The 16294-nt window shown below is 42.8% G+C and overlaps 1 protein-coding gene and 1 pseudogene across 1 annotated transcript in view; both read right to left on the reverse strand.

The window, feature by feature from the left end:
- Nucleotides 1-16294, reverse strand: part of LOC139463766 (uncharacterized) — a 272927-nt pseudogene that overhangs the window by 143925 nt on the left and 112708 nt on the right.
- LOC139464104 (neuronal acetylcholine receptor subunit alpha-3-like) overlaps nt 1-16294 on the reverse strand; it is a 29190-nt gene that overhangs the window by 8025 nt on the left and 4871 nt on the right. The window contains exons 2-3 of the mRNA XM_071245647.1: nt 4017-4192; nt 3753-3797 (exon numbers count right to left, since the gene is read on the reverse strand). Coding sequence (XP_071101748.1) covers nt 3753-3797; nt 4017-4192 — 221 coding nt within the window. The remainder of the gene's footprint in view (nt 1-3752; nt 3798-4016; nt 4193-16294) is intronic.

Raw genomic sequence — 16294 nt, forward strand, 5'->3', positions numbered from 1 at the left:
GAGTGTTCCATGATCCGAGCCAGGCTCCATTAAGTACAGGGCGCCGCAATACAGCTGTATGCTGTGAATTTAAACAACATTCACCACTCCAACTACGAGGGCCATTCAATATATAACCAGCCTAAGCTATTTATCAGATCTTAACGGTTGCATGCTTGTCACGTGCTGCGCACCAATGTATGTCACGTGCATAGACAAAGTTTCACTGAGGAAATTGTATTTGAAGTCACACACGTGATCTATAAAGATGACAAGGGTAGATTCTGCCAAATTTTCGTCAAAGGTTGAATACAGGTCTGTTATTAGGTACCTCTACTTAGAAGGGAAACCGGGAAAGGAGATACATGATGAATTGTCAGATGTTTATGGTGACAGTGCACCTTGACAGGCCTGTAGAGGTGACCAATGACCAAACCAGTGAAGCTGTGAGACAACTGGTTGTCAAAGACAGGCGAATGAAGGTGTCAGAAATGGCCAAGGCCATTTTGCATGCACGTCTGGGTATGAGGAAGCTGTCTGCCCGATGGGTCCCGAGATGTCTGAGTGATGATCAGAAGGCTGTACGTGCGTCAATGTGTCAGGCACTTTTGACGCAATACAGTCGGGATGCAGACAACTTTATGGAGAGAATTGTTACTGGTGATGAAACCTGGGTACACCACTATGACCCAGAAACCAAAGAACAGAGTAAGCAGTGGACTGGCTTTGCTTCACCCCGTCCCAAAAAGTTTAAGACTCAACCATCGGCTGGCAAAGTCATGGCAACCACCTTTTGAGATACCAAAGGGGGCTCATTGACTACTTGCCACGTGGCCAGACTATTACTGGAGAGTACTATTCCGATCTCCTGGACCGTTTGCGGACTGCTATTCTTGCCAAACGTCGTGGAAAGATCACAAAAGGTGTGCTGCTCCAACATGATAATGCCAGAGTGCACACCTGTCGACTTGCAGTTGCCGCAGTGAATCGGAACGGGTTCAAAGTATTGCCTCATCCACCTTACTCACCAGACCTGGCACCAAGCGACTACTTTCTCTTCCCAAACTTGAAGAAAGAACTGCGTGGACGTCATTTCCGGTCCGATGATGAACTCACGACAGCAGTGGAGGGGTGGTTACACGAACAACCCCATGGTTTCTATCACAACGGGTTTTTAGCTCTCACACATCGCTGGACAAAGTGCATAGACCTCAATGGTGATTATGTGGAAAAAGAAGAAGTGAGGAGCAGTAGCAAATAGGTTAGGCTGGTTATATATTGAGTGGCCCTCGTATTACGAACGCCGGCCACTGCGGCCACTGTGCCCACTGCGCCCACTACTCATATTACATCGTTTCCAAATCCACAGCCACCTGATAAGTCTTGAAGAAGGTACGACAGCGCACGTGGGACGTAGTCCATAATATCAACTTATACCAAATATATTTATGAATCAGTTAGTCTCCATCGAAGAACTTACTGCCTGTTCGCTAATTATGTTGCTTTTCCCTACCGGAATGTCACGTGGCAGAAGCAGGTACAACACAAGCAAATACAAATGAACACTTTACTAATTACTGAACCTTATTTAAAGATGTGTTTATGTTTATTAATTTTTAATCACTCCAAAACCACGGAGTCAAATTACTTTATCCTGATTTGAGTTAATTGAAAAACATAAGTGGTTCTTGAGAAAATTAATATGCCCCAAATACACTGTTCTCTGGTACTGAATATGCTGTATGTGTGAAAACATGTGTGAAAAAGTAAAATAGATGTCCCTCCCACCGAATATTAAACGTTGACCCCATAATATACATGGCTGCTGGTGCCTTTGTCTTATAGTATTTACCTGTCTTATAGTATTTACCTGTCTTATAGTATTTACCTGTCTTATAGTATTTACCTGTCTTATGGCATTTACCGCGTGTATCCGGCCCATAACTACACGGCTGACTATAATATACCTGCTGTGAATTACCGTGTCAGTACCATACATAAGGTTATGTGTCATGGACGTGGGACAAATGGTTAACGGATGTACGGCATTAGCGCCAGTAAATGTCTGTTCTGTGGCGTCAGGCTGCAATTGAGGTCACGGAGGGTTGCTGGGGCATTGACTATGCTTCTGTCAATGGATAATGGTGATAAAACTTATTCAAAACACTAGGCGTATTTATATAAATGACCAGCACTCATAAACCATTAAACAACTTTGTGTTGGACTGTTGAATGTTGCTGTCAGGCCAAAACCTTTGTTGACCTCATTTCCATATTGGGAACTGAGAATCTATTCCTCTATATGTTGGTATTCAACATCAGCACGCAGGAGTGTTGATCGAAACAGTTCGATTGATTCCACTCAGATTGAGCTTAGTGCCGCACCTTTGCTATTGTCTGGTGCCCTGCACTGAGTTCGACAGACATTGTTGTCCCAGTCTCTGGTCATGACTGGATGGTAACGGTATTGTTCTTTTGTGCCACGTTCAGCATGCTTGGTTCGTTATTTGTCAAACATTTTCCTAAGTGTCATGAGAAATCAACTAGTTAACCCGAACAATTAGAATATCGATAACAAAAGAGTCAATTGACAAAGATTGATTTTGGGTGAAGTTTTCCTTTCATCCACTAACCATGGTTTGCTCGAGCAAATAGTTATAGAAGTGGCTGTCGTCATTTCCGGAGAGATCTGTTTAGGATAGTGTTTATTGATTCAAAAACCGTTTGATCGTTTACGTGATTTGTATCGAATGAGCACTTTAGTTTACTCAATGCTCTGTACATCTGGTTAAATGCTACTGACAACACACTTCTTTTCACTTAACGTGTTAGCTATCGACAAATATCGCTTATCTACTCATTCCGAATCATTAATCAGGCGACATAAACACGACATATGGTTTCAGATTCAGATTCTCCAGATCTTCGAGATCGAACGGTTAGTGTTTCTGTGCAAGGGGCAGAGACGACGACCTCAGTCAAAATAACATAAATTCCCAGTATTCGTCCTATGATGTTGGACTGTTGCAACTTAGCCAATCAATGTATATGTACATTAACCAACCTCTTTCAAATCTGCCAGATACGCGCATGTGTGCACTATTATCAAACTAAACACTACCAACAATACCTTATTTTCAAGCACAGACCCTCCCAAAGTATCCTTCGTTGCATACGTAAACACTGGCATTCAAGGTGTTAATGAGTTACCTATAGCTGTCCTAGCAGCAATCGTTGTTGTCAGATACACACCCATACAGTCAGTCAAGCATACAGATGTGCTAGTCCAGAACATACATGTTTGATTCACCTTCTGAAAGCACCATTGTCAACCTTTTGTCACACTATGTTTTGCAGTGCTATTAGAGGCATATCGTGACAGGACACCAACATTGATTTCATCAGCCAGACGTTCTGCGTTCAGGATGACTAATGTATATTTGTGTATTAAATGACTAATTGCTGAAGGAATGCACTAAACGACCAGCGACAATATTTGAAGACGGAGTTTATATTTTAAAAAATCGATAAACGGGTGTTGTTTATTAACTAATTATTTGATAGAAATTATCACTTTAACATTTATCATCAGTAAACTAATACTCTGAAATTTAGACGAAACACATTTACATTTTGAATACGGGAGCTAAACGGGATAATCCAAACATTTAACACACTGCCTTGATATAGTCTTTAAGTGAATGAATTTTGATCCAAGATTCTTCCAAGGAACGTTGATGGTGAACGCTTTTTAGAGCTTTGCAATAACTTACAACTGTCAACCACCCGGATGTTGAAAACGTTTGAGTCCGCATGTCCTGAAAGAAAAGTGAAACAGACACTGTCAAATCCATAAGATATTTTGTAATACAAATGCCGATTAGGCACATTACGAATCAAAACACCGAATCCTATTCAAGTCAAAGCAGCCTGATACCCCTGTGCACAGATTAGATGGTGTTTTCACATGTGATCACGTGTGGTTCAAGTAGGTTTCAGCTGTCACAACTAGTGATAGGAACCCCATGTGTACCTACCAGTGTGTTGATGGAGAGCAGGTTGTACCTGACGCTGACTTCAACATGTTCGGCTGGCCGTATCTTGTGGGAGTAGTTGCTGTGCCCCAGCTTGTCGCCCCGCAGCCGCAGCTTGTACATGTTGTGATCCTGCCATGTCAAGTTGTTACTGTCGGGGGAGGCCTGGCTGTACACAGCTGAAACGCGACAAAGCTTAAAAAACACAACGCAAAATGAGAAAACCAATAAACGACTATAAGGCTAAAAAATATAGTCTTGGTTCTCAGGCACTGTCCATATCATCATACAGTTCATTGCACGTTTCGTTATTGTTTCCATTTTCAATTTTTTTCTGAATTGTGTTTAAGTATTAGGATCTGTATATTGTTTTGAGATGGAAATAAAAACAAAACGTGCGGCAGACTTTATGATGATGCGGGTGGTGCCTGAGAACCAAGACTATTATTTTTTTAGGCTAATAAACCATTAACCTCAGAATATTCATTTGCGCATTATTTAAAATGATTTGACGCATTTTTAAAGACATTTACCACTGACATTTATAGCTTGTTTGACTATGTGTTATTAGTAAGTATGCCTGCACAGTTCATATTGCTGAGATCTAGAGAAGGAGTGATATTCTCCATATTTCTCATAATAATGTTGACCCAAAGATAAGATAAACCAGATCATGAGTAAACATGGTTTTACGTCGCCCTTGTTTCTGGCGTGTAATCATTTAATACAAAAAGAAATTCCCGTTTTAACATCTTTATATTCAACAACATTATTTTAGGTTTCATTTTAAAATACGTTACCCTCAATGCAAAAATGTGATTCTATTATATTTGAAAACATCAATGTACAATCTTTCTTATTAAAGTTCCTACTTGATATCTTCAAAAGAACTCTGCAGAAAAACGTCAGTAGTTAGATCAATGATTTGAAGGCCGGGCACCTCTTGGCCTAATCACAGCATATCAATACATTCTTACTAATAGTTTGACCCAGTCGCAAAGTGTAAAACATGGTGAATCTGACGATAGTAGTACCAAATTCTAAATCTGTCTTCTCGAGTGACGAAGAAGAGGTTTCCTTCTAACGAAAAGAATGTTACTCAGTTTCCTTTCTTTGTCACAAGATATTCTAGACTGTGTATCTACTTTAATCGCAGTTTCATGTTGAAATGTTAACAAACTAACTTATTTCAGAGACTGATATCTCGAAATAACTGTATCCCCATGTCATCACCTAGTTCACCTTATTACATCCATCTCGGGGGTGACAATAGCCCTGGCAAAACACCTGTCGTGTTCACCTTACCACTTCCATCTCGGGGGTGAAAATAACCCTGGCAAAACACCTGTCGTGTTCACCTTACCACTTCCATCTCGGTAGTGAAAAATAACCCTGGCAGTACATCTGTCGTGTTCACCTTACCACTTCCATCTCGGGGATGACAATGACCCTGGCAGTACATTCGTCGTGTTCACCTTACCACATCCATCTCGGGGGTGACAATAACCCTGGCAGTACACCTGTCGTGTTCACCTTAGTACTTTGATCTCGGGGATGACAATAACCCTGGCAAAACACCTGTCTTGTTCACCTTACCACTCCATCTCGGTAGTGAAAAATAACCCTGGCAGTACATCTGTCGTGTTCACCTTACCACTTCCATCTCGGGGATGACAATAACCCTGGCAGTACATTCGTCGTGTTCACCTTACCACATCCATCTCGTCGGTGACAATGACCCTGGCAGTACATCTGTCGTGTTCACCTTACCACTTCCATCTCGGGGATGACAATAACCCTGGCAGTACATCTGTCGTGTTCACCTTACCACATCCATCTCGGGGGTGACAATAACCCTGGCAAAACACCTGTCGTGTTCACCTTACCACTCTATCTCGGGGCTGACAATAACCCTGGCAGTACATCTGTCGTGTTCACCACACCACTTCCATCTCGGGGATGAAAATAACCCTGGCAGTACATCTGTCGTGTTCACCTTACCACTTCCATCTCGGGGATGACAATGACCCTGGCAGTACATTCGTCGTGTTCACCTTACCACTTCCATCTAGGGGATGACAATGACCATGGCAGTACATCTGTCGTGTTCACCTTACCACCTCCATCTCGGGGATGACAATAACCATGGCAGTACATCTGTCGTGTTCACCTTACCACTTCCATCTAGGGGGTGACAATAACCATGGCAGTACATCTGTCGTGTTCACCTTACCACTTCCATCTCGGGGATGACAATGACCATGGCAGTACATCTGTCGTGTTCACCTTACCACTTCCATCTCGGGGGTGACAATAACCCTGGTAGTACACCTGTTGTGTTCACCTTATTACCTCCACCTCGGGGATGACAATAACCCTGGCAAAACACCTGTCGTGTTCACCTTACCACTTCCATCTCGGGGGTGACAATAACCCTGGCAAAACACCTGTCGTGTTCACCTTACCACTTCCATCTTGGGGATGACAATAACCCTGGCAGTACATCTGTCGTGTTCACCTTACCACTTCCATCTCGGGGGTGACAATAACCCTGGCAGTACACCTGTTGTGTTCACCTTACCACTTCCATCTCGGGGGTGACAATAACCCTGGCAAAACACCCGTCGTGTTCACCTTACCACTTCCATCTCGGGGGTGACAATAACCCTGGCAAAACACCTGTCGTGTTCACCTTACCACTTCCATCTCGGGGATGACAATAACCCTGGCAGTCAGCTGTCGTGTTCACCTTACCACTTCCATCTCAGACGTGACAATAACCCTGGCAAAACACCTGTCGTGTTCACCTTATTACCGCCACCTCGGGGATGACAATAACCCTGGTAGTACATCTGTCGTGTTCACCTTATTACCGCCACCGCGGGGATGAAAATAACCCTGGTAGTACATCTGTCGTGTTCACCTTATTACCTCCATCTCGGGTATGACAATAACCCTGGCAGTACATCTGTCGTGTTCACCTTATTACCGCCACCTCGGGGATGACAATAAACCTGGTAGTACATCTGTCGTGTTCACCTTATTACCTCCATCTTGTGGATGACAATAACCCTGGCAGTACATCTGTCGTGTTCACCTTATTATCGCCACCTCGGGGATGACAATAACCCTGGTAGTACATCTGTCGTGTTCACCTTATTACCTCCATCTCTGGGATGACAATAACCCTGGTAGTACATCTGTCGTGTTCACCTTATTACCTCCATCTCTGGGATGACAATAACCCTGGCAGCACATCTGTCGTGTTCACATTATTACCTCCATCTCGGGGATGACAATAACCATGGTAGTACATCTGTCGTGTTCACCTTATTCCCTCCATCTCTGGGGTGACAATAACCCTGGCAGTACATCTGTCGTGTTCACCTTATTACCTCCATCTCGGGGATGACAATAACCCTGGTAGTACATCTGTCGTGTTCACCTTATTACCGCCACCTCGGGGATGACAATAACCCTGGCAGTACATCTGTCGTGTTCACCTTATTACCGCCACCTCGGGGATAACAATAACCCTGGTAGTACATCTGTCGTGCTCACCTTATTACCTCCATCTCGGGGATGACAATAACCCTGGTAGTACATCTGTCGTGTTCACCTTATTCCCTCCATCTCTGGGGTGACAATAACCCTGGCAGTACATCTGTCGTGTTCACCTTATTACCTCCATCTCGGGGATGACAATAACCCTGGTAGTACATCTGTCGTGTTCACCTTATTACCGCCACCTCGGGGATGACAATAACCCTGGCAGTACATCTGTCGTGTTCACCTTATTACCGCCACCTCGGGGATAACAATAACCCTGGTAGTACATCTGTCGTGCTCACCTTATTACCTCCATCTCGGGGATGACAATAACCCTGGTAGTACATCTGTCGTGTTCACCTTACCACTTCCATCTCAGACGTGACAATAACCCTGGCAAAACACCTGTCGTGTTCACCTTATTACCGCCACCTCGGGTGTGACAATAACCCTGGTAGTACATTTCGCGTGTTCACCTTATTACCTCCATCTTGGGGGTGACAATAACCATGGCAGTACATCTGTCGTGTTCACCTTATTACCTCCATCTGGTGGATGACAATAACCCTGGCAGTACATCTGTCGTGTTCACCTTATTACCTCCACCTCGGGGATGACAATAACCCTGGTAGTACATCTGTCGTGTTCACCTTATTACCTCCACCTCGGGGATGACAATAACCCTGGCAAAACACCTGTCGTGTTCACCTTATTACCTCCATCTAGGGGGTGACAATAACCCTGGTAGTACATTTGTCGTGTTCACCTTATTACCGCCACCTCGGGGATGACAATAACCCTGGCAGTACATCTGTCGTGTTCACCTTACTACCTCGATCTCGGGGATGACAATAACCCTGGTAATACATCTGTCGTGTTCACCATACCACTTCCATCTCGGGGGTGACAATAACCCTGACAGTACATCTGTCGTGTTTACCTTATTACCTCCACCTCGGGGGTGACAATAACCCTGGCAAAACATCTGCCGTGTTCAACTTACCACTTCCATCTCGGGGATGACAATAACCATGGCAGTACATCTGTCGTGTTCACCTTATTACCTCCATATGGGTTTTGGGGGTGACATTGACCCAGACAGTTGTGTTGTGTGAGGTTTGTTTACATTATATGAACGCCAAAGTGCACGCGCTATTACGCTATACGTCGCGTTCCCTGGCATCGGAAGTGACGTCATCACATAGGGCCGGGGATCGAAGCCACGACCTTCTTATATCCGGGAGAACGCTCTACCACTAGACCACGGAGGCTGTGTTTTCTTTGAAATATGAATGAGTGATTGTATATATCGCCTAATCTACCTGTAGCAAATAGCTGTTGGTCTAAGAATATATTTTCAAAGAATGCAGTTTCGACGGAAATATGTATGACATTTACGTGACATAATGTTTTTTCTAGACCGAGGGAGAAAAGTATGGACTGACTTCTCACGGGCATGTACCGACAACATGGTGCCGACACGTGAATCAGTTACCCAGGATCTCCAAAAATACATCCCTTGTGGAAATATATTTCCAAACTCCTTACATGACGATATGTGTGGTGTTTCGATCATACCAGCTCGTCTGAAGTTCCCCAACAAGTATATAGGGTTCGCTTCCATGTGTAATCAGTTGTAGGCAATGCTCAGTTGCGTGGAGGTTCACACAATACTGTCTGTCACTGTCCTGACGACTGTGATAGCGGGCCCTGGTAATGTTAAATATGGCCGCCTCGACATAATGCTGATGGAACGAAACCTTTACCTGTTTCATCTATTGATATTCACTTATCAGAAAATGTTGAATGTGTTTGGATTTAAACGTTTTTATAATCATAAAAATACGGTAATCGCTTCATTTCGATAATTGTAATGTCTAAAGTTACAAGACAAGTATCCATTTGAGATTCAATAATGATGCCAATGTTTTTAGAATCCGACATTAAGCCACATTTCCTCGTAATGTCCAGCTTTACATGTAAACATGATTTAAACACATGACGTTAAACACATTAGTATATCCAGGGCTGTAAATACTTACCAGGAAATAATATGAATATAAAGTATCTTCTGATCAATTTGTCCATCTTTAACTCGTTTCCGATCGTCGATGACTTGTGTTCCGTGATCCTACATGATCAACATCAGGAACTACACGTAGATCTACATCTGCACCTGACCCCGACTGATAAGGCGGTTCCCGTCCCCTGTCTGGTATATCCTATAGTATTGATCAATGTGGGGCCTAACATCATTGGAGGACGATTGATGTCAATTTCGCCGACTACAAGTAACAATCATTCTCGCACTTTAACGAATTCCTGGCATAAATGGTATGTGTGGTTAACAGACGCAACCTTGGTAGTAGTGGTGTGTATATAGTGCGGAGAGTTTGATGGGAAACAATGTTACTTTATACTGGCATTGACAATTATGTTGACTTGCCACGTGTAATGAAGTTAGCCGAGGATGAAATGTGTTTGTGTTTCCGAGGAGATAATACAAATCGTGAAGGATTTTTCTGTCTTTCAGCAACTCATAACGGAAAATCACACATAATTAATAGGTAATGGGCTGCTGTAAAACATTTAACGTAAAATAAACGCCTCTAAACTAATATGTTTCAAAACAGTGTTTACAAAGAGACCTGTCACACCAGCATTGCTTCAATAGCTATTCCAATCAATGCTGTTACTTGGTCGTATCGCTACATTTCGTGCTGCACATTTGGAACGTAATCATGTTGGCATGTGTATAGCTTGATCGTGTTGGCACATAACACTTAATCGTGTTGGCATAGGACTTGACTGTGTTGATACATTTGGTAATTTACCGTGTTCGTGAATTTGGTGTTTCAACGTTTTAGTACATTTGAAAATTCATCGTGTTGGCACATTTGGTGCTCAATCTTGTTGGCAATTTTAAACAGTCGACTGCGTTCATACATTGGATACTTGATCCAATGGCCACTTTCGAAAATTCATCCTGAACCTTACCGGTGTTGGTCGGTACAGCGGGACATGCATACTCTGTTCGCCTACACCTGGTGCCATCGCTAACTTTCAGGGATCCATTCATAGGATTTCCACCCTTGTTTTGCCTGTATCGCACAATGTAATCTGTTTCGCTGGATTATCAGAACTGGTTTTTCTCTAGCGTTGAAGTTCATATTTACAATAACGTTGTCAAATTAAGACAGGCTGGCATAAATACCACATATGCTACAAGTACATTTAATCTCAAGTAATGTCAGTGATCTTTCACCCACATTGCTGAATTCGCCTTGTATATATAACGATTTTTCTGTTCAGTGTGAAAACACTTTCACTAAGTATTAGCCGGTTTGAAATCTTATTCAAAGAAGTCAAAAGTACATTTTTTTCATAATGATCTAATCACCGAGTTATTTTACAAAGATCTGTTCACTGAATTGTTTTCACACACGAATGCATCAACAGTAAATCATAAATTACTATTGATATGGTTTCTTAACGACTGTGAAACACAAGTAAAGTACGGTTCGAAAAATAATACGTCTGACCAAATGTAGACTTTAATGCGCACCAAATAAATTCGATCAATTATTATTATTTGTTTTTAAATTACTAAACGATGATCTTCGCTGAACTATATCTACTCACGAAATTGTATTTCCTCTTTTACAAGCATGGGTTGAGATGTGTATAGTTGACAAACAGTTTATTGTTTTGATATCAATTTACCGGAATGAAGGAAACAAGTTAAACGTGTTCATTGTATTACGTTTAGTTACAATTAGTTTCTCCATCTTTGAGAGGTGTTTTGACAACGTAAACAAGTTCACCTTTCATCTCAATGCCCTGTTTCCCTTTCATCACCCCCGAACCATCAGGCTTTGTGACAACTATATATAGCTAGTTATGTTTTCTCTTATTTTTACAAACATTCTGGCACAAATAGTTTTAAATTTGATATGAAAAACATTACGTTCATTAAGTTAAATAAACTCCAACTGAGAGTTTGTTAAAAGAGATGATGATGCTTGTTAAAACTACCATTATTAGTTAAGTATCAAATCCAACTGCCGATCCTGTGCCAACTGTGACTGAACTGAGCTTTATATGCAGATAACACTGCTTGAAATGCGGTTTTATTTAGAAAATCTTAAGATCACATATTTGTTTGGTTACTATTTATTACAGCTTATTTACTTAATAATAGAGTTTACTTTATTAAAAACAAAACATGTAAAACAATACCAATTTCAACTGCATGATTTGGGTAGAACAATTACCTGCCCATTGCGTGAAATGAGCAAACTGCTTGCCAATATTGTGATTTATTTGGATAAACTGACCTCCAAAAGAAACTTTACCAACTGAAAATATAAATTTCAGACAAAGTATACATTTTTTTTCGATGAAGTCTATCTAAAACACATAACCTAAATACAACAATAGTGTATGCAGAAAATGTTAATCGTCTGTTACATGTTTGCTAGAAAACACGCGAGTGAAAAGTAAAAAACACGTGCAACACTGACAACTGCAAATGCACGTGCGGGTAAGGGTATTCAACGATTGCAACGGCAAGTCAGACATCCACGGTGATAAAAAAAAACACACAAAAGAAATGCCACGACTCACAGTCGAACAACGTGAACGAGCCTTGGGTATGGTACAGATGAGAGCCACGCCCATATTGCACGCACCCGTGTTGCCGTTACCAACTTGATGCAACGTTACAGACAGACAGGGCGGACCCCTGACAGACCAAGAACAGGCAGACCCAGGGTGACCACGCCTCATGATGACCGGTACTTGCGTACTTTGCACCTCCGAAATCGCTTCCTGACAGTGACGTCATCGGCGACAAATGCCTTAGGTCACAGGGGTAGTCGACAGACAGTGGCAAGGAGACTCAGGGCTTTTAGACCATACAGAGGACAGCTTTTGACAGCGCAACATCGTCGTCTGCGATTGAGATGGGCCCGGACTGTACGACGTTGGCAACAACGTAATTGGCAGAGGGTTGTCTTCACTGACGAAAGTCGATTCTGTATGTTTAGGGCTGATGGAAGACAACGTGTTTACCGCCGTAGGGGTGAACGAACGGCGGTGTGTTGCGTGCAGGAGGTCGTACCATATGGTGGAGGGAGTGTCATAGAGTGGGGAGGGATCTGTGGGCAGGAGAGGACACCGCTTGTCATCGTTGACGGAAACTTGACAGCTCAGCGTTACATGGATAACATTCTTCGTCCAGTTGTCCTACCATTTCTCCAAAAACAGCTACGTGGTGTCATTTATCAGCATGACAACGCTAGAGCCCATACAGCCAGGATTGTCACCTACTTCTTCGCAGCCAACAACGTCAATGTCCTGCCGTGGCCTGCACGCTCACCCGACATGTCTCCCATAGAACACCTCTGAGCTTTTGCGTGTATTGAGGCATTTGGTGGTCACACACGCTACTAATGACTTGTTATTGAACGTGAGCGATTGTTTATGTACTCTGCCTATTGTCCATGATACTGAAAGCTCGTGTTTTTCTACTACATCCAACTTTTTTCGGGTTTTTTGGGGTTTTTTTTTTTTTGGGGGGGGGGGGGGTCTGACGTCATTCTCGGTCGCGATATGATTGTCATTTTCAGTGTTGATTGTGTTGATATATCGATCTTCTCAATACACTTTACTTCATGCATGTATGTTTTGTTGTTTTTGAGCAAAAGTGATTTCAAACTCTGGTAAAGTTTCTATTGGACGTCAGTTTACATTTCAACTTGATCAGCCAGGAACCCATACGTGGCTAGTTAAATTTCTGGTATAGATCCTGTGATTTCTTTGCCATTGATCAATTTAATTGACAGTCGTACTTGTCCTGGGTTATTGTAAAAATAAACAACAGATTTGATCATCACAACTTGCAACTACCAGCCAACCCAACAGTTTGCAGGCTTGTGTGAATCTTTGTACCGTTTTCATCTTGATATTGACCAATTTGTCGCCATGTCTTTCTTAAAACAAACTTAACCTTTGAACGAACTTTAGGAAAAGCTTCATTCATTGTTCCAATGGTAATATGTCCGCTCAGCGTGGTACCCATAGATGCCGGACTTCTTCCTTGATACTGGCTATACATTTGAACTTTGCTGGGAAGACAATTAGGCAAGAAGTAAGCCTCCCCAAAGGCACCACCTGTGCTCCCCTGCTTGATGGTGGGTTTCTATGTGCATAAGAATCGGGATTTATACTCGTTTTGGCAAATCAAAACAAAGGAATCTGGCCAAGAAGCTACCTAAGCTTCAGGTATTGTGACGATCTGATATTGTTCAATAACGTCCAAAAATTCCATTCCCTTTTCCACCGCTTTAGCCACCCGAACTACATGAGACCCGAGAAAACACCTCATTTAGATCTATGCATAAAGAACACTACACAAGACTGTACAAGAGGGATAACTTCAACTTTCCCTACATGTCGAGCAACATTCCCGCATCTCCAGCATTTGATGTCTACATTTCACAACTTTTATCAGGGTTACAACACAGTCTCAGTAAAGCTTTCAAAAAGTGTTATGGTAGACATCTGAAGGACATTTTCCAAATTCCACTCATCAATGACAAAACTGGTGGTGGTGGTTAATAAACACATGTTCATGATATAATCGGAATCGTACAATGGACTCTGCATTGAACAGAAACTTCTTATGCTTATGGAAAAGGTTTTGTTCGCTTTAATGAGGGACTGTAAAAGCAAATTAGGTCCAAACGTATTCCTCTGCATCATAATGCGGTGACTAAGCATAGTAACATAACTGGGAAGGGCATCGGATGCCGTGGCGCCCGCATATGTGCTGTTATCATCATCTTACAAAGTGCTCAGCATGTTCCCTGCATCAGGAATCCTCCCTCACCTCATGTGTGGAGGCACTCGTGAAAAGCGATCTCCCCGTGGTGAGTGCTGGGTAACGCTAATAGCTCTTCCCCCGTGTGGACCCGGGGTAGAATGTGTCCTCAGCACCCCATTGCTAGTCGTTAAAGGCGACCAAATTGGGCAACCTGTTTGCCGTGGGTTGCGCCCCTGTGTCGGTGGAGGACGGGAGTCTGGTGGTTGAGGGCACTGGAGCCAGGAACAGTGTTTCTTTTGCCCAACACACCACTTTGACCCTTTCTTCGCCTAGACGGGTGGTAGAATGGGCCCGATTCTATCAATCGGCTGGTCACGCCATGCCCTGCGCATGGATACGTGTCACTTATGATATATCATATCAAACCCTTTTTTTTATGATGAAAATCTATCTATGCAAATCTTAATATTGCCTAGAGTCCTATGCCAGAAGCCGGTGGCTCATGGGCCAATCTGGTGATGTCAACCTCCGAATTCTATATGTCTTCAATGTTCTGTCATGGGCCGAACCAGCTGGACATTTCTTTTGGTAGACAAATGTAGCTATTCGTGGTGTATTTGCTGGAGCCCTGGTGTTGCAGCATGGCTTCCACTGTAGCACCGTCCTTGTAGACACTCCATGGTGGGTGGGGAGCGGGGGTGCTGAATCCTATTACCTACATCATGGCTCAAACACACTCTGGTTCCACTAGAAATGACAAAAAGAGGCGGCTAGAGGCTGATCTTCTTATATTTAATGAAGATGTTTCAGTTTCAAAGAAACAAGAAACTTGGGCAAGGTTTACCGTCATCGAATCATCTGATGGAGAGCCTCTCAAGCTCAATCCTTTCCTAGTATCTAAAACAATCTAATCTATTTGTGGAGAAGTAAAGAACGTTTCACGTCTCTGAGGCGGCTCGCTCCTTGTGGAGTGTGAGTGGAGACAGCAATCACTCAATTTATTACAACAAAACAGTTTGCAAACGTCAGTGTTGCTGTCTCGGCACACAAAACACTCAACTCCAGTTAAGGCATTGTTAGAGACAGAGCCCGTTGTCTAGCTGACATGTCCGAGGAGGAGATAGTTGGTGAACTAACAGATCAAAATGTTACTTCTGTCAAGCGCTTCACTTTCAAGAAACATGATGGTAGAATAGAACCAAGCAATACATACTTGTTTACTTTTGCTTCCTGTACTGTGCCCAAATCAAGCTGGTTATTTTAATATCGGAGTGGAGGTGTATGTCCCCAATCCACTCCGCAATCATGCTCCTCATTGTCATCGTTGTAGTGAGGATCACCAAAGCTCCGACTGCTGTAAATATCCTAAATGCGCAAATTGCGATGGTGCACATCTATCATCTTCAAAGTCATGCCCTGAATAAAATATTCTCAAGTTGTAATACGAAAGCAAGATTCCTTCTTTGAAGCTAAGAAGCGTTTCTCAGCCAGACTCCGTCTAAACACTCTCCTACTATCACCCACTCAGCTACTGTCTCAAAAAACAACAACACTGTTTCTGCATCCTGCCAAACTGATCTGACTTGGACTCGGTCAGACAAACTCGTACAAACTGTTGTAATGCCTACTACGTCTGACAGTCAGTCCAAAGTGGCAACATATTTGTCTCAGACAGTGAGTCTGTCACAACCAGAAGTTATCCAACCAGTTGTTGATGAAGATAAATATGTTGAATTGTCAACAACAAAACAGCGTCCTAATCGGCGACAGATAGCTCAAATCCCCTCTACTGTAGAGGTTCGTAACTCCTTTGACCCTCCGGAGATGGAAGTGACGCCATCTTCAGAACTCAGATATAGGAGTCAATCCTCCACACGTGCACGTGAGAGATCCCCCATAGAACCAC

This window comes from Haliotis cracherodii, unplaced genomic scaffold, assembly GCF_022045235.1.
Source record: "Haliotis cracherodii isolate W230 unplaced genomic scaffold, xgHalCrac1.p SCAF_16, whole genome shotgun sequence".
Lineage (NCBI taxonomy): Eukaryota > Metazoa > Mollusca > Gastropoda > Lepetellida > Haliotidae > Haliotis > Haliotis cracherodii.